The sequence below is a fragment of the Ctenopharyngodon idella genome, chromosome 1, assembly GCF_019924925.1.
Source record: "Ctenopharyngodon idella isolate HZGC_01 chromosome 1, HZGC01, whole genome shotgun sequence".
Taxonomy (NCBI): Eukaryota; Metazoa; Chordata; class Actinopteri; order Cypriniformes; family Xenocyprididae; genus Ctenopharyngodon; species Ctenopharyngodon idella.
This window is the reverse complement of record NC_067220.1, coordinates 41918179-41937832: the sequence shown is the minus strand read 5'-3', so window position 1 is coordinate 41937832 and position 19654 is coordinate 41918179. Positions and strand designations below refer to the sequence as shown.

Here is a 19654-nt window from a genome sequence, read left to right as displayed (position 1 = left end):
TTCAATAGTTCATAATCTTTATTTGGAAAAATAATTTAAGCTAAAACTTCATTCAGAGAAAGGAAATCAAACAAAAACCTGTTAATGAAAACAATAGCATTAATAACATTTTTTACAATCCTTCTTTAAATATCTTTTTCTCAAAACATCCCAGCAACCCGAAGTGCCTTTGCAAGTAACAGGAGCAACTTAGGAAAAACGCAAACTTAAATAATCTTAAAAACATTACAAATATTTAGAAATACAACTTAAATAAAAATAAATTAACTTAAATCATACAACTCTTGTTATAAAAAAGAAAACAAAAAAACATACAAACAAGGATATTATTCATCATCAACACAAACTTATCTTCTTACGTCGAAAAACAAATTACGTACATTTTCTAAACCATAATGCAAAAAAGCGGAGGCTTGGAAGACTTTGAGATTTTTTTTTTTGTTTTGTTTTTTTGAGCACTTATTTTTCCCATTTACACAGTGATCAAGTAATACACATAGTTTCCACTGGTCATGTGACAGGATATGACATCATGTGACATTTTAACCCAGTGCAAGACAGGCCAGTATGGCTGAACATCCACCGTTTTGATGTAGTCCCTTGTACACTGACTTGTGGGGCCAGCAAATGTTGCCAAAATATTGCTAAAATGTTGTCACAACTTTGCCACGGTGTCGCTGAGACAGTCAACGGCAAGACGATTTGTGACACATTTATTTTAAACTACTTCCTTAACATCCTTAATGTTTGGTGCAGTCTCTGGGCACAGTAAAAGCCTGTGGGAATTATTGGCGAAAAACCAGCAAATGTTGCCAAAATATTGTTAAAACATTGCCACAATGCTGTATTGGACATCACATGGCAAAACACTGCGATACTTTACTTTTCTTGTATCTTTCTGTTTCCGTTTTTTTCCTAATGCCATTTTCGTGTGTGATGAACCCACGTTAATAAAAAAAACTTTAAAAATGGACACATATTGTCCAACACCTTTAAAATGGCTTTACAGGTAAATTTTACAACTACATTTGAAATTTCAATGACACTCCTGCCATCATTATCATTTCCACAAGTTTCCAAGCCTACAGGCCACCACTGCCTGTGCCTCTTTCAGTACAGAGAACCAGCTCATCCTGAATATCAGTTAATCAGTCTTAGTTTCTCAGCAGCAGTAGTCACGAGGTGGGACGTTTCCACCTAAGGTTTCGAGCAGCAGCATTTTCTTAGGGAGTTCAAAATGTCTCCCATAGGACACAATGAGCATCGGCTTCCTGCAGGCCCATTACACCTGAGATGGGGAAAAGGATGAGACAATAAAAAGCCTGTTAGTTCCCAGATTCAAGGTAAGAACGCTGAATGGATGTACATTGTTTGCATGAAGTAAAGTGCCACTCACCTCAGTTGCAATTACACATTCATCTTTTTCCTCCGACATCACCATGACGGATTTGTATTTGGTGTCGACACAAGCCGACGTGGATGCCGATGCACATGCCGACGCACATGCTGACTCGGAATACAGCGAATCGGAATAGTTTGATTCTGAGTACTTTGATTCTGAGTACTTCGATTCAGAATACTTTGATTCAGAATACCTCGATTCTGAATATTTTGACTTTTCTGATGCATCGCTGTGAAGAGAAGAGAGAGTAGCATGTTAGCAATGCATAGTTTTGAGAGGAAGTTGAGTTAATAGTTACAGGAAAAATCTCGATTTTTACCTTTTCAGACGTTTCCTGCGCTTCTCCTCGAACTCGGAAGTGTCCTGCAGAGATTGGCACTTTACGTCCTCGCAGCTATCGGACAACTCCTTCGCCGTCATTTCCTTCCCAGCGTGCTCCAGTTTCACCTCATGCTTCACCTCATATTTTACTTCATGTACCAGGTTGTAGTCTGCAGGCGCATGTCGCGTCTTATAGCTCCTCTTCTCTGTAGTCATGCTCAGGTCGTCGTGATCGCTGTGAAAATCGATCTTCTTGTTGATGTTCTTGACAGGTGCCCCAACGACACTTACGGCCAGATCTTTGTCACGGTGGCAGTTGTTTGTAAGGTTGTTGATCGTTTCATTTTCGCCGTTGGCGACCTCATCTTCTCTATCCCGTCGTCGCTGCTGAACCTTCGAACGAACGCAAACCACCACCACGGCACATGCGACTACCAACAACAGCACCAGCAAGACTCCCGACCCCACAGCAGTCCAGGGAACGTCGCTGCCTATTTGGGACGCTCTGTCCGGAAGCAAGAACTGGCAGTTGCGTCCTCCATATCCCGGGACGCAAGCACATACGTAGCGGTTGTTCCTCTCATGGCAGGTGGCGCCATTATGGCAGGGGTTGTGTTGGCAGCGGCTCACAGGTGAACTGCAGTTTCGTCCGGTGTAACCAGGTGGGCATGTGCAGATGTAACCACTGGCACCTTCCTGGCATGTCCCGCCATTTTGGCAAGGGTACAGCGAGCACTCGTCCCCTGCGCGATCGCAGTTCATACCCGTGAACCCTTCTGGACACTGGCACAGGTACGAGTTCACCAAGTCGACGCAGCGTGCACCTGTGGATCGAAGAGGGAAGAGAATGAGGTTCTGGACTTGTTTCAACACAAAGATCTGTGAAGTTCAAATCCAAAAGTGCATCATACCGTTTGAGCATGGACTGGAGGAGCAATGGTCGATCTTCTTCTCGCAGTTGAACCCTGCGTATCCAGTGGGACACTGGCAGAAGTAGCCACCATCTGGGTTGTCGGCGCAGCGTCCGCCATTAAAGCACGGCCCATCCGCACACGTCATGGCGCTAAGCTCGCAGTTGTTGCCGTAAAAACCAGGCGGACAGGCACAGCTGTAGGTGTTCTCCATGTCCTGTGAAAGCAAAAGAATGGGTGTTTTATTGCAAAAACTTTTGTTTGTACGTGGATGTATACAAGTCTAAGTCATTATGTGAACATTTACACTTACAGTGCAGCTTCCTCCGTTGCGGCAGGGATTCCCAGTGCATTCGTTGACCTCAATCTCACAGCTGGCTCCAGTGAATCCTGGGCGACAGGAACAGGTGTAGCTGCCCTGGCCGGTGTTACTACAAGTGGCTCCATTCAGGCAGGGCTTATGATGTGTGCAGTAGTTCAGATCTGTAACAGAGGTGGACATATGTTGAGCATTAATCCGACCAAAAGCAGCGACACATGGTTGGACCGCAGCTGGACAGCTGTTGCTTGCTCTTTCTTTGTTGTCTTGAGTACTTGTGAACTCATGATTCTCTTTCAGCCAGCCTCTCTCCTCTCTACCAAACATCCTTCTAGTCTTTCAAGGCCATTTTAAATGCTTTTCTTTGATCTTTTGTGCTTACCTTGGTTGCAGAAGAGGCCTCCCCAGCCTTCCTGGCAGTTGCATTGCCATGGTTGCTGGCAGGTCCCATGAAGGCATCCTGGGTAACGTATGCACTCATCACAGTAGCGGCCTTTAAAGCCCACTCTGCACCTGATGCACAAAATAAACCAAATCATCCGGTTAGAAAATCAGTCCTGAATGTGATTTCAACAGCTAATGACGTGAACATTGTGATGAACGTACTTGCACTCTCCGGGTTTCTCGCAGAAGCCGTGCTCCTCATCACATCCCGGGAGGCAAATTGCTGTAAGGAGGATAAAACACCTGCATTAGGATCGAGGAGCCACATTTTCTTATTTTAACTTTCCGTAAATCCTAACTAACACATTTTGCGTCAAATAAGAAGGGAAGGTGGAATCACTTAAACCCATTAGCGTTCTCCCTTGCTAAAAAAATACCAAAATCTCCTAATCACCACTGAAGAATTCCTGCTTAACACATGACAACAATGGGGCACTCACAAACAAGGGGACCCTTCTTTCCTCCCTCTCTTCACTGTGGGTCAAAACTTTTTTTCTCCCCTGTGCTCTCAATGTCTCCGGGTAGGGAAGATAAGAGTGGACAGCTGGTGTATGCGCGGCCAGCGGGCGACAGCTGCTCCATTGTCTGCGCACTCCCGGCAGCTGCCCACTTCAAACAATACCTCCCCTCCGCCAGCCAATCGGCAGCCGGCCCACTCCGCGAGCAACCAATCGAGCGGCAGCATGTAAATTTATGGCACGCGTGAGATTATTCCTAAAAACTTTCCTCCTCCCGACTGGAATAAATCAAGTGGTGTGTTGTGAGAGTGGGCTGGAAGGGGGAGTGTGAGTGTGGGGGGCAGGGTTTTAGTTACAAGTTGTTTGTAACCGTTAACTTTGTTTTTTTTCTTTTCCCCCTCTTCTTTTTTTCTCCCTCTCTTTTCTAAATAACAGCACAGCCTTTTCAAATCTGGGTTGAGTTTTTCAAATATTTACAGAGTATGCAATGTTTACAATACCTATTAATTTATTAATATACAATATTTTTACTCACGTTCTGTGCAATACTGGCCCTTCCACCCTGCGTCGCAGATAATTTCTCCACGTTCTCCGCAGGTGAAATGACCGAATGCGTCGTCCCTGGGCCGGCAGAACACGGAGCATCCCTCGCCGTAGTAGTGCTCATCACACACAAAGCGGTAGGAATACTTGAGCTCGGTTCGACCCACGCTGTGCAGGTCCTGGGACCAGTCCTCGCCCACAGTCAAGTGCCTCTGGGTGGTCATGGTGCTGATGATGCGCTCTGGGTTTTCTGTATAGAAGATGCACGTTTTTCAGTCATGCCATTCAACAGTATTCAAATTAACTTTTGTTATCAGATCACATACCTGTTGTCAGATCCTCTTTGGAATCAGCATGCACCGCTTCAATGATAAGAGAAAAGGTTCCCTGCAACAGCAAACAAAACAGATTCATCAGACCATCTGACTTCTGAATTACTTCTGAAAGTCAGTGTGCTAAAAAGGGTACTCACCGGCCACGTGAAACCGAAATTCATCCTGATGGGATTGGTGAAAGAACCATCCGGTAAGGTATCTGGCACTTGGAAAGAGTTGGACCCCAGCACAGGGGTGACGGTGCCTCCGTAGGTGCAGGGTGGCTCTGGAGATGCATTGGGCTGATAATGTTTTAAGCAGATGCGGAAAAAAGTCTTGCACTCGCACTGCTGGTATGGGGTGGTAATCCCACCTTTACAGCAGTTCTTGTTGCCTTGTACGCCCTTCTTGTTCAAAAACTCCTGCAACTTCAGCTCGAAGACGCCTGAGGAAGACGCCTGGAGAAGAATGAATGAATTAGATCTAAATGTGATAGGAATGAACACATTACTTTATTCTGACATGAGCGAGGAGTCCTTACCTGGCAGAGCAGCATGTACAGGATGGAGAAGAGCAACAGTAAGTGGCGTCCCATGATGAATAAATAAATAAATAAATAGGTTTTTTTTTTTTAAGTCTTTGAGCTGCTCCCAGATCAGTCTCGTATTAAATCGCTGATTGATTCATTGGAATAGGCTTGCTTTCAAAAGACACTGAGCGTGAACGCAGTTCCCTTTCATGTCAAAAGAATTCCCAGTTCTTCCCCGGAAAAAAAGTGTGTCCAAAAGAAACCGAAAGTCCCAAATTAAAATAAACGGACTTGTTGAATTCCGTCGGAATGATATAATCCTCAAAATTCGGAGTGTACTCTCTCTTATAGTTCCTTCTTCGTCTGATCCTAAACCAGGGTTTGTCACTGGTCCAACATCACTCCTCACGTCCTTCTCCCGCGGACACTGTGCGTTTGTATCTGGAGCGAGGCCGCCTGCCGCCAGTTTTATACGGGGTGCCACATGCCGGGGTAATAATATGCTAATGAACCACTACCCCCCAATCTGTCCCACGCTTTACAATGCGGCTCCCTTGCAACCAGCCCCTACCAACCAACCAACCAAACACATCAGCGCTGCTGTGTGTGCGCGCAGAAGTGACGGTAATTTACAACTTGACGTTTTAGACAGATTATTTATTATTATTTGCATTAGAATATGACACAATGCAAAATACGTGACGTAAAAGTTTCATCTTATATTGTTTTCATTTACACTCTCAGGGAGTTACGCGTGTTTTTGTGTGTCTAAAAAACATATTTAAAAGTTTATAAAGTTAAATTCCAGCACATTACAGGAAGACAATCTCAGTTTTCAAATGCCTGCTTCCCTTTGCGTTTCCTGCTTCAGGGAGTCCTGATTTGTGTGTAAAAAACATTCCTCAGGCTAACACTGTGTGTGCGTCAGGCAAACTCACAAAAGAATACGCATCATTTGTATGGAGGCCAAATTCTCCACTTGCTTTTCCCTTTTCCGCTGTGTGTGTGTGCGCGCGCGTACGTGTGTGTGTACGCGTGCAGTGAAAGAGTCCGAAGCGCGCGCGTGTGCGTTTGTGTGTTAGCTTGTGTGTGTGTGTTACTCGCGTGGCCATCCCCGGGGCGCACCGCTATTGTGTGCTGGCGGAATAAGTTTGCTCTCAGCTGTATGGTAATTCAGGGAGCACCTGCGCTACCGTTCTCATAATCGGCCGATCCGCGGAGCCCCACAAAAACAAGCAAATCGCCTCCTTATCGTTCCATTCTCAGGAGCCCATTCAAACAAATATATGTTTGTTTTTCTTCGTCTTTTGAACCTCTTCGATGCCCGACTGTTGTCTTACATTAGAACCCGCTACGAGTTTTTTCCCCCCAAAGCTAGTATTCGTTGTGCGAAAAAAAAAGTGTGTGTGTGAAAGAGAAAAAGGGCGAGCTTTGCGCGTGTGTAATGGGGGTTGTGGAGGGGGGGTCTTAATTTGGTCGTTCATTTAAGTGCGATTTTCTTAAGCACAAAAGCTTTTCGCCTCAGGTCCATAGTAACCAAACACAAGTGAGACAAATTACATCACTGTGTTAAGATATGCTTTCAGCTCTTTCTGTATTTCCAATCCAATCCACCAACCTTTAAATGAGCCAAATTTTCTGACATCATAGAGTGGAAAAAAATCGATTCCTGGTGAAACTTTGCTGGTCGCGGGGGGCTGGGGTGGGACTCTGGGCATGGGCTGGAAAAGATGGAATTCCTCTTTTTCTGTATTTGCTCCCTGTGTGCGTGATTTGAATTTAGCAGTTCCAATTCTTTACTGTTTAGTTTACTAATTTTTCTCCCTCACATGTATACTTTTATACTACACTCTAAAAATGCTGGGTTAAAAACAACTCAAGTTGGGTGGAAAATGGACAAACCCAGTGATTGGGTTGTTTTAACCCAGCGGTTGGGTTAAATGTTTGCCCAATGTGCTGGGTAGTTTTATTTAACCCAAATGTTGTTTAAAAATGGCTGGCTTAAAATGAATCCAAAATAGGTTGGAACCTGTTGAACCAAAAATCACGTTTTTGTATTTCTATACTGTTCAGTTTTATGATTTAAAAACTGGCAGTTGTGAAGCTTTACTGTAAAAAATACAGTAGCAATGTTCTGAAAGTGTTGTATATTTTACTAATTCCATATGACAAATACCAAAATGTCTGAGATATTTACTTTTTTTGTTTACATTCATTTTTAACTGTAAATGTTCTGATGACAACACAGGTGGTAGATCACCTGATGCCTTAAATATGATCAAATTGGCCTTAGTGTGACCCACAAAAACAACATCAGGTCTCTGACTAAACAACATATAATGCAGCATAAAACACACAGATAACATCAAGAAGGCAAAACTAACTTTTTTAAGTAAAACTCAATAAAATTGATAGTTTGCATAGGGAATTCTGGGAATGCCCCTTACCCATGAAAAACAAGCTATTCATAGGCCTGCACTGTATTTTCAAAATTTTTATGTGCTGTTGCTAAATACAATTTTTCTTAGTACACTCTTAATAATATAGGGTCTTAATGGCATCTATGGTTCCATAAAGAACCTTTAACATCAATGGAATCTTTCCATTCCACAAAAGGTTCTTTATAGTGGGAAAAGGTTTTTTAAAAAGGTTCTTTTAAGAACTGTTCACTGAAAGTTTTTTTGGGAACCAAAAATGGTTCTATACTGTAAAAAATAATTGTTGGTTAGAAGTTAACAGGTTGCCTTAAATTTTGAGTTCAGTGAAATTAAAAATTTAAGTTAATACAATGAAGGTGATTGGTTTAATCAACAGAAACTCAAAATATTATGTTATCTGAACCACATTAATTATTTAAGTTGATTTGACAAAAGAAAAAATGTTGTGATAACAAATCACATTTTAACAAATATTCTTTTACAGTGTTTGACATCACTTCGAAAACCACCTTTTGAGACAATTTTTTTTTTTACCAGTGTAGTAGAGTGTAAGGTATGTCATACTATTATACTACTTTTTCCTTTTTAAATATATTTAAAAAAAAAAAAAAAAATGAATTTATTGGCTTATATTTAGTGATGCACGTGTGATGATTTTGTGTATTTTTGTAATGTTTTAAAATTAACCATTTTAAAGATTTTTACTGTAGTAGCCTATGTTTACATTCTTTCCCCCCTTTTTAATACTTTTTACAGTGTGCAAGGCAAACATGAGTTTTTAAGCAACAACTTTGGTCAGGTTGTTTTGCTCGTCCGTTCTCCCCTGTGGAATGAACTAACAGTTGAAGTGCTGGAGCCTGCAGTAACTCAAGCCCCTCAGCTATCAGGTCAGTGGGACTCGCTCGCTTCTTGTTCTTGCCTTTCTTTGCGCTTTCGTTTTTCATTGATTGTGAAGCCCCTCGGGGGACAGTCACTGAAGGGGGTCTACGGTACGCCTTCAGACGCGACCAGACCCTTACACACCATCTGCCACTGACTAAACGCCTGTCTCCTCCCTCCCTCTGCCCGTGTGTGTGTGTGTGTGTGTGTGTGCTCACTGCCCTGGGTCTAAATTGAACTAGAAGCATGTTAAAGAACCTGTAACGGTATGGGCCGGCAGGGGCCAGATGGCGCAGGCGAAGCCAGAAGTGTTGCAGTCCCAGCGGAGTTAGACAGCACATGGGCGGCCGTGGGAACCTAAGCTGGGCTCGCATCACACGGGATCGATCATATGAAGTCGTGTGGGGATCACAATTAGGGGCTATAATGTTGTTTGCGACCTATCGATCGGCGAAGGGGTTGGAGAATCTGATTTGATGCGCCACGGTGTATCTTACAAAAACGTGGCACTAGATTGGAGAAGGTAACATGGATGATAGAGCAGGGAGAGAGAGAAAGAGGGGCGCGCGCATCCAGTGTGCGATTTATACGATCGCTTTTAGGAAGGGGGTTAAGGGAATTTTAAACATCTACTTATTTTTTAAATGTAAATAATAAGTAGTTTCCTTGGCGCATGTGTCTATAGGTTCGTGTCACGCAACTAGCATAGCTGGTCAACCATAAATTATCTAAAATACTCTAAATAAAGCATTTTTCGTGATATAATTATCACTTTATTATAGGCTATATAAATCTTTAATAATGACATGTCAAACTTTATCGACATACTGCGAAACTGATCGCGCATTAGCTATATTTTCCAGTTCAGACAGGCAAACGCTTTGACTACCTACTTCGTTTTAAATGTTTATCATTACCAAAACCCTGTCGAAACGTAGGCCTACTTATATTTAAAACAGAATAAGCAAATGTACTTTTACTAAGACACCGCCAACCTTTTGTTTTCACTTCCTTTGGGGGTCAGAGGGGTAATTCGCACCCTTTCAGTCTTGGAATGAAAAATAAGTGTTTTAGTCACATATTTATCAAAGTTCTGCTAAAATACAAAAACACGTTGGTACACGCGCGTTCATCAGGCTACCTGTGGTCCATGCATTGTTTCAGATCATATTACTTTGACCAGCTGCCCGCGGGCACGCAGAACAATCCACGCGCGCCCTGGCTCTGACCACGAGGCTCATTATAATGCGTCGTTGCCATGGACATGGTGGTCTTGGCTTCATTGAGCTTCTCTCGGGGGCCTCCCGAGGGGATACAATCATTCAATAATTACGCAGGGATCCTCTTATTTGCGCCCGTGTGAGTCTGTTTGTGGGTGTGTGCGAGCGTAAGGAAACAGGCGTGGACGTTTGGGAGCTGACGCTTGTCGCGTGCCTGCGCGTATCAAAACACATCTGCTTCGAAGGCTCCAGGGACTGATGCGCGCGTCCTGCCACCACAACATATCGACCTCTGTCTCTCAACATATTGATTTGACAAGTCATAGGCATTTTTGACACCACAATCCCCACGCTAAAGATGTCGATGCAGTGCACTTTCATCCCACGTGATGATTGTAGGATTTCTCTTGTAGTTCCGCTAGCTACCAGTCAAAAGCTTGCTCACACCTCACAATGTAGCCTATATGTTTCTAATAATCTTTAATACCTTTTGGGCTAATGGCTTAAATGCTTCAAATAAAATTTTGTAGACAAATACTGTGGACACTTAAAGGGTTAGTTCACCCAAAAATGAAAATAATGTCATTTATTACTCACCCTCGTGCCGTTTTACACCCGTAAGACCTTTGTTAATCTTCGGAACGCAAATTAAGATATTTATGTTGAAATCCGATGGCTCCGTGAGGCCTCCCTAGCCAGCAATGACATTTCCTCTCTCAAGATCCATTAATGTACTAAAAACATATTTAAATCAGTTCATGTGAGTACAGTGGTTCAATATTAATATTATAAAGCGACGAGAATATTTTTGGTGCGCCAAAAAAACGAAATAACGACTTATATAGTGATGGCCGATTTCAAAACACTGCTTCAGGAAGCTTCGGAGCGTTATGAATCAGCGTGTCGAATCAGAGGTTCGGAGCGCCAAAGTCACGTGATTTAAGCAGTTTGGCGGTTTGACACGCGATCCGAATCATGATTCGATGCGCTGATTCATAACGCTCCGAAGCTTCCTGAAGCAGTATTTTGAAATCGGCCATCACTATATAAGTCTTTTTTTTTTTTTTGGTCGCTTTATAATATTAATATTGAACCACTGTACTCACATGAACTGATTTAAATATGTTTTTAGTACATTAATGGATCTTGAGAGAGGAAATGTCATTGCTCCCTATGTAGGCCTCACTGAGCCATCGGATTTCAACAAAAATATCTTAATTTGTGTTCCGAAGATTAACGAAGGTCTTACGGGTGTGGAACGGCATGAGCGTGAATAATAAATGACAGGATTTTCATTTTTGGGTGAACTAACCCTTTAAGTCACTAGAATGTCTGTATGTTATCTAATGAAATAAGAACAAACCAAGTGGCATTTATTTTAAAGAAGTAAAGCATACTTTAAAATAGCATAGGCCTACAAGTCCAATTAATCTGTCAGTTTTTGGCCAACATGAGACTATGCACTTTTTAAAAAACTATAGGCTTATATATATATATATTATATATATATATATATATATATATAAGATCAGATCATACTGGATTATTACAATTAATGGCAAAAGGAATGTTCAGAAATGTGAACTGATATTTTCTAATGACACACTACAGCAAAAGATAGAAAACTGGCTTAAAAAACATTTTTTTGGAGTGCCTAAGACTTTTGCACAGTACTGTATATACAGTTGCAAGAAAAAGTATGTGAACCACTTGCAAAATCTGTGAAAATGTGAAGAATTTTAACAAAATAAGAGAGATCATACAAAATGCATGTTTTTTTTTATTTAGTACTGTCCTGAGAAAGATATTTTACATAAAAGATGTTTATATATAGCCCACAAGACAAAAAAAAAAAAAAGCTGAATTTATTAAAATAACCCCATTCAAAAGTGTGAACCATTGATTCTTAATACAGCATGTGTGTGGTTACCTGAATGATTTTGTTTTGTGATGGTTGTTCATGAGTCCCTTGCTTGTTTTGAGCAGTTAAATTGACCAATGTTCTTCAGAAAAATCCTCCAGGTCCTTTTGCATATTTTTTGCATATTTGAACCCTTTCCAGCAGTGACTGTATAATTTTGAGATCCATCTTTTCACACTGAGGACAACTGAGGGACTCAAACACAACTATTAAAAAAGGTTCAAACATTCACTGATGCTCCAGAAGGAAACACGATGCATTAAGAGCCAGGGGGTGAAAACTTTTGAACAGGATGAAGATGTCCAAATTTTTCCTATTTTGTTGAAATATAATTTTTTTTACATTTAGTACTGCCCTTCGGAAGCAACAGAAGATACTTGCATGTTTCCCGGAAGACAAATTAAGTATAATTTACCTTGATCTTCAAATTCAAAAAGTTTTTTAAAGCTATTTTAAAGCTGATTTTAAAAAATAAATATCAAGTGCTCAAAATCGAGTATATTGTGCCACTTTGTGTTTATGAAGCATTAGTGGATCATGTTGATAGTTAATGTGATGAACTCCACCTGTGGTTATTCTGCTCGAACACCAATGCAGTGATGATAAGGCATTAAAGGCACAATATGTAATTTTTCGCCACTAGAGGTCGCCTATTCAAAACAGAGGCGTTGTCTTCACCTCACAGCCGGTGGAAAAGAATAGGGATAGGTCTCGGGCAGAAATCATGTTCATGGATGCAATTATTAACGTTACTGTAGTATGAAGCAGAGCAGGGCTGAGTGTTGTGGGAGCTGAACATGGCCACTGGAGCGATTGCTCATGAGAGAGACGAATGCAACGCATGGCTTGAGAGCAGCAGAACTTTTATTATGCCACAGTCACCACTTATGATTCTTTCGGTCATTCGTATGTGGGGTAAAGCAGCGCTGTTTATCATATTAGATACATTTGACTGAGATGTTATAACGTTACTCTGTGCGTTCGCTCGGCAGCTGCTGTGAGACACTTGTTGCACACTGCAGTAAGCTAGATTGATATTAAAATATCATATTAATAAATGCTGGATGGCTTGTTAAATGGCATACAATTATAGGGCTGGACGATTATGACCTAAAATCAAAACATCGATTAATTGAACATTTTACCTCGATTACGATTAATTTACGATTATTTTGTTTCTGTTTTTTGTTGTTGTTTTGCCCTCATAGTTCACTGACAAGGTTTGTACTGTAAATATGCTTGACTATTAAAGGTGGGATATTTTTTCCTATTGAAAGAGTGATCTGACATAGCTCACTTTCAGCAGTTATTTTATCTATGGTTCGTAACATTTCTTACAGATTTCTGCTCGTTGTAAATCAGATAAAGATAAATTAGCACAGTACCAGTACGTAATGAGAGCGATTGCGTGTGTGAATTAATCATACCGTTTCTCTATTAATTATGAAGCTGTGGGTTGTAAATAGTTCCTTCAAAAGTAGAAAAATATATGCTATAATAACTTTCTAAGTTTCTAAGCTACTTTAGTGATAAATCACAGGACAGCGCTGACAACTAGTTTCTGCTCCTCTCAGTGCTGTTTGTATGAGTGTTCGTGCCACAACGCAGCTGCGCGAGCACGGTAGCTCGATATAATAATACACATCCGATCGTCTAAATCGCTTGAATGTCCAAACTGGCAAACCTTAAAACACATACAACTGACAAAGTTTAGTGAAGACGCAAGGCTCACCGCTCGCGCATCGTCTCTGTGTGTTGACTGGATGGGGCGAAGTCACGTGGCTACACACGCGGTAGTATGTTTTTAAGTGGGAAGTATTAACAAGATTAAAAAACCCAAATAACCGACATGGGAAAATTACGTCGGTTAGAGGTTCTGAATTTCGGTTTCGATTACTTTTCGATTAATCGTCCAGCCCTATACAATTAATTTTAAAAATTATTGTATGACGGAGAGAATGCTGTATTACTGCATCTGATTATGCTATGTTAGCCACTTGACAAAATAGTGTTTTTCTCTGAGGCATAAAAACAGGTTATTCGTGGAAAATCAAGAAAACGAGATTCAAACAATAAGACTAAGCGTGTTGAGCTATTTAACAATAATGATAGTTTTCTGTCTATAATTGTATCCAAACATTTGCTCACCTGTCTAATAAAACACATAATATATTAAAGCGTCTTTGGTTTTTCTATGGTTTCTACAAAATAAAAACGGAAATCAAGGGTAACGCAGGTATGATGTCATTGATAGGCGACATGGTAAAAATAAAATGGCTTATTTCTCTGGATTTAAACATTCTTGGAAGCATTTGGGATAATGTAAGTCAACAAAATATATAACTGTTCTAGTGGTTTTTGGACATCTTAATCCAAAAATCTTACATATTGTGCCTTTAAGTGTGACTTATGTGTCCAAATATATTTTGGTGTCACAGTATAAATTGTGCATGAACTTATTCATAGAATCTAATTGAAATGGACAAAGAATGAAAAGCACCATCAATGCGCATGTTCCTCCTTCACTCTTAAAAATGATTGGCATCTATGCTTCCATGAAGAACCTTTAACATCCACGGAACCTTTCCATTCCACAAAGTGTTCTTTGTTGGGAAAAAAGGTTCTAATATATATTAAATTGTTCTTCACACTAAGAAAAAATTAAGAACTGATCACTGAAAGATTCTTTGGGGAACCAAAACTTGAGAACCCCCTTTTGGAAACTTTAGTTGTGTCCCAAATGACACACTATAGCCTATGTACTTATGCACTCAACAGTGTATGTTTTTGAACATAAGGTTATTTTGTCATGATAGCCCCTCCCCCTCTGCTATGTAATTAAAGCTGCGACAGTGTCATCAAGTGTCCAACTTTCCACACTTTTTCCCCCCCGGTTAGTTAAGTGCATGCACTGTGTATTTAAAGTGCATTTTTTCTCTTTGGAATTTTCTGTGTGAACATACTCACACTATTTATACTACAAAACGTCATAGAATAGTGCATAAGAACACAAATTGAGACACACCTTATTAAGAGTGTTCAGTAGTGTTTATAGATGCACCTCATGCTGGTTGATGAATTTCCAGAGTGAGCAGTGCTTGGATCTAGACTAAGTTTAATTTTTAGACTCTACATAATTCCACTTTACTATTACTTCAAGATGTGAAGAAGCATAATAACAAAGAACGAGTAGGTGTGTCCAAACTTTTGACTTGTAGTGTACTCCAGGCTTTTGTTTTGAAAATGAAGCCCATAAAAGTTAGTCCTCTCTCTTTCTCTGTGTCTCTGCAGCAGCATCTGCCCTGAGGATGAACAGATGTAGGCACCTGTGTTTAGGGCTCACACATCCCCCATCCTCCTTTTCTTCTCCCTCTCCTCCCTTTTAACCTCCTCAATCCTCCTCAGAAGGGCCCACAAAGGGGTAAAAGGGGAGGAGGGGGCAGTAACTATACCCCCTGCTCTATACTTCCATCACCCCCTCACACACACACATTCCCTGAGGACACATGCTCTCTATGAGCCTTTGTCATGAGCACTATCTTCCAGACAGGCTCAAACAATCTGTTGCAGGGTGATTGCTCATTTCCAAACAACGCTGACAACACAGGTGTGTGTGTGTGTGTGTGTGTGTGTGTGTGTGTGTGTTTGGGGTACATTGCATGGATTCAAGTTCATTTAATATGGGACGCTAAAGCTCTCGAGTGTCACGTTGGAAGAAACACATGGTGTGTGATGGGACACGGGGCGTGATTGTAGGTTACAAGAGCTGCAGGTACAGTAATCACGCTTCTGTAACAAAATCAAGTGTTGAATGTCGGAGTCACACCCTCCAAAAGTGACCTGCCCTCAACAAAGCCACAAAAAAACAGAATAACTAAGATGAGCTTTTAAGACAAAGCCGGTGGCAGGTGTCGAGTGTGTCGGTGGTAAGATGAAGCTCGTGGGAAGAGCTTCATCACAAAGGAGTTGTTTTCTGAGCACGCACTGATCCGGAGTCAGTGATCGAACCCCGTCCTCTGACATCTCATCCATCACAGCTCAACATCAGATATGATTCGAGATCTGTAGACACACCGCCATGATGCTCATGTTTATATTCACCTTTAAACCAGCAGCTCAATAACTGTCGAAACCCTGCCCCAGTGTTTGTTACCATTGATTAGTGACGATTAGTGATGATATATTGACCAGGACAATTATTCAGCCAGGTTTTGGTCAATATGATACTATGTAGTTTTTAAAAAATAATTTTATAATTTTAAAATGTATTACATTTTTTTAATTTTATCAATATTACCTTTTATGTTTTTATTAATTAAATGATATATAATAAATAAAATTAAATGAATTATATATATATAATAAAAAGAAATTAACTTTTAAAGATAATTATAAAATTATTTTTTAAAAACTGCATAGTCTTATATTGACCAAAACCTGACAGAATAATTTTTATTATATTTTTATTAGAAAAATATCACTATATATATATATATATATATATATATAGTTTTTAAAAAATTATTTTAAAATTTAATTTAATTTTATTACATTTTATGAATATTGTCTTTAATGTTAATTAAATCTTATTATAAATATATATATATATATATATATATATTCATTAAATTTAATACAATTAAATTAAATTTTAAAAGTTTAAAAAAAAACAGCAAAGTCTCATATTGACAAAAACCTGTTAATTTTTTTAATTATATTTTTATTGTAAAAATATAAAAATGAATAGTTAAATATATATAACTTTATTATTCATTTGGTATTTTTCTAATAAAAATACAATTATATGTAAATATTAGAAAATCTCAAAATAGTGTGTGTGTGTGTGTATATATATATATATATATAAATATAATATATATAACATACATATATCTAATATATACATATAATTTTATTATACATATGGATGTATATGAATATAAATATGTAAAATAAATCTGTCAGTTATGTAAAATATGAGACTATGGACGTTGATTGTTTTTTAATTAATGTAGCAAATGAGCTCAAAAGGGAAATCTTAATAATTATTCATAACTGCTTATGATTAATCGTGAATATTTCCCTTTTGAGCTAATTTGCTACATCAATAATATGCATAAATATAAAATATATATTATAATTGCAATAAATATGGTGTAATATAAAAGTTTAACTTTGTGTACCTTTTGTTATAATTTCTTAATTAATTTTCATAATTTCTTTATTTAATTTCTTAATTGATGGAATTCTGAATTTTACAAATTAACATTAAATAATATAGGCCTTTATAAATTAAAATTGTATATAAAGTATTATAGTTTATATATTTAATATTAAATATATGTTAGCTGTTGACATTATTGAGACTCATAAGCAGGTCTGGAGTCAGTTCATACTGGACAGAGTTTATTTCCCTGTTGCACTCTCACCCTCTCTCTCTCTCTGATTATCTGTGTTTTTGTCAGTGTTCCTCCACTGTGCACCTGTTGTGATCTCTTCAGGAATTCTCTCGTACACGCCGGTCGCTCTGGGACAAACAGGGGTCCTGAAGGTGAAGGGGGGGAAGCCCTCGTTCTTTCTCAGCACTCAGCCTTCTCTTCCTCCACTGTGCTTCTCTGGCTTTCCTGCATTCTGTCGCTCTTGTGTGCTCTCTGTAGAGGTCTTAGACCCCTGCCCTGCGTGTCTTGCCCCGGGGGAGAGGGGCTTTTGTGTGCCGATGCCCCTGCAAGCTGGACAGACAGCTGCTGTGGAGTGGTCATCTCCACACGTACACACACGCCTCAAAGGTCCCTGTACTCCATCTATTACCCGCGGCCCATTCAGCCCACGGGCACAAATGCAGAGGCATGGTTTCTCCAAACTTTAATGAAGACAAAGTCCAGCACGCACTGGAGGCCGTGCCTCTCGAATGACCTGTACTCACAGCTGTTTATGAGATAATAAGAGATACTCCAGAGCGACTGTGTCATTTATTCAGGTTTATAGAGAATGGAGACTTATTTAATGCGTGAGGGAGGCGTTTAGTGACTTTAATGCTTTTTTGATGCTGAAATCTTTCTACGGTACTCAAACATTACTGTTTATTGAGCCTTATTGAAACAAATTGTGCAAAAATGATCGTTTAAGGAGTGTGCAGAGAAATTTTGCTTTACCATCTTACCACCTTTTGTAAAAACGTATGCAAACTAGCAAGAAAAACATATTTAACTGTTTACTTTTATTTAAAATTGTTAACTGCTAATGTAAAAAATTGCATATATATATATATATATATATATATATAGATAGATAGATAATATTTATATTTATATATTCACATATTTAACCATTAGTATACCCATTTACCACGATTACTTATATATGTAAAAAGGTATTGTACAACTTGTAAAGGCATAAAATCTAAAATCTTTTACTTGTAAACAGCAACTAATCTTTATTTTAATGTTAAAGTTAACGCTAATATTAAACTATACAAACTTATTGTAAAGTTCTACATTTTCATTAATTAATTAATTTATTTACAGTAGTATTTTCTGTTAAATCATTGTAAAGTTATGGGTTATTTATACAAATATTATAAATTATTTATATAAATAAATAAATACATACATACATACTATATAAACGAATTAATTTAATAAATAATTTAAACAACGAATTTAATTTAATAATCTAATTAAATAACAATAATTTTGATTTTTTTTTTTTTGGTGTATATACACAAATAAATATATAAAATAAACCTGTCAATTATGTCAAAATCCAATATGAGACTGGATGTTGTTGTTTTTATTTTAAAATATGTATATATATATATATATATATATATATATACATAAATTATGTACATTACTAATGTTAAAAATCGTGTGTATATAAATGTATATATATGTATTTTTTATTTTAAATTATATATATATATTTTTTTTTATATATATATATTTATATACATATTTATATAAACAATTTTGACATTAGTAATGGACATATATAAATTAATATAAAATAAAAAAATACATGCATAAATACACATTTACATACACACCCAATTTTTAACATAATGGACATAATTACATAAAGATAAATATTAGTATATAAATAATATGTTTGGTTTTCTGGTTTGCATAATTTCTTACAAAAGTTGGTAAGATGGTAAATCAAAATGAACATTTTTTCACAAAACAACTTCATAAATTAAAAAAAAAACACTTCTACTTTTAGAGACTGAAAAAAAAGCAGACTGAAAAAAAAACGTTAATGTAAAGCTACAAAATAGCATGTAGCATGTGTATTAACCCACATCAGGATGTCGGCGTCCATCCACACACACACACACACACACACACACACACACACACACACACACACACACACACACACACACATATATACACACACACACATGTGCCTCTGTTGTGTTGCTGCAGAAGCAGATCTGTGTGATAATGCCATTGTGTGGACGAATCTAATGACGCCTGTTGGTGTGTTATTAAGGCAGCACAGGGGTCATTAGGAGTGTGTGTGTACGTGTGTGTGTGTGTGATATAATAAAAGCAGCACGCGGGTCATTAGGAGTGTGTGTTCAGTCGGTTCCCATGCTCTGAACTAAAGCTGGACAGCAGGGCTGTGCTTTCACACACACACACACACACACACACACACACACACACACACACACACACACACACACACACACATCATGGCACACGCCTGTTGACTGAGGCACAAAAAAAGTGTGTGACATCGCCGTGCCCTGGCGCCCCTCTGCATCCCCTATGTCTTTTCTCATCCCTCCCCTCCCACCCTCATCCTTTCTTTCTTTCTTTTGGGAATCTCTCTATCCGTCCGTCCCTCCCCAGCTTAGAGTCCTGTGTTCCACCGAGACCCTTCCTCTTCTAATCATTTTTACCCATCAGATGATCCGGCCCCTTATTTCACACTGAGACTATTAAGAT

At 38.9% G+C, this 19654-nt stretch overlaps 1 protein-coding gene across 1 annotated transcript; it reads right to left on the bottom strand.

The window, feature by feature from the left end:
- On the bottom strand, positions 1–6585 carry dla (deltaA). Its single transcript, XM_051909462.1, has 11 exons — positions 5254–6585; positions 4871–5170; positions 4725–4785; positions 4391–4648; positions 3560–3620; positions 3336–3466; positions 2948–3117; positions 2635–2851; positions 1722–2547; positions 1397–1631; positions 1–1288 (listed from the first exon to the last, which is right to left on the bottom strand). The coding sequence occupies exons 1-11, from the start codon at positions 5305–5307 to the stop codon at positions 1283–1285; spliced, it is 2319 nt and encodes a 772-aa protein (XP_051765422.1). The 5' UTR covers positions 5308–6585; the 3' UTR covers positions 1–1282.
- Between the last annotated feature and the right edge of the window lie 13069 nt (positions 6586–19654).

What these genes read in the sequence shown, in the direction of transcription:
- dla (XM_051909462.1), bottom strand. Translation starts at nt 5,307, where the DNA reads ATGGGACGCCACTTACTGTTGCTCTTCTCCATCCTGTACATGCTGCTC. An exon ending in AGGCCTCTTCTGCAACCAAG is followed by an intron (nt 3,118 to 3,335) that starts GTAAGCACAAAA and finishes CCTCTGTTACAG; the next exon opens with ATCTGAACTACTGCACACAT. An exon ending in CGCAGGAAACGTCTGAAAAG is followed by an intron (nt 1,632 to 1,721) that starts GTAAAAATCGAG and finishes TTCTCTTCACAG; the next exon opens with CGATGCATCAGAAAAGTCAA.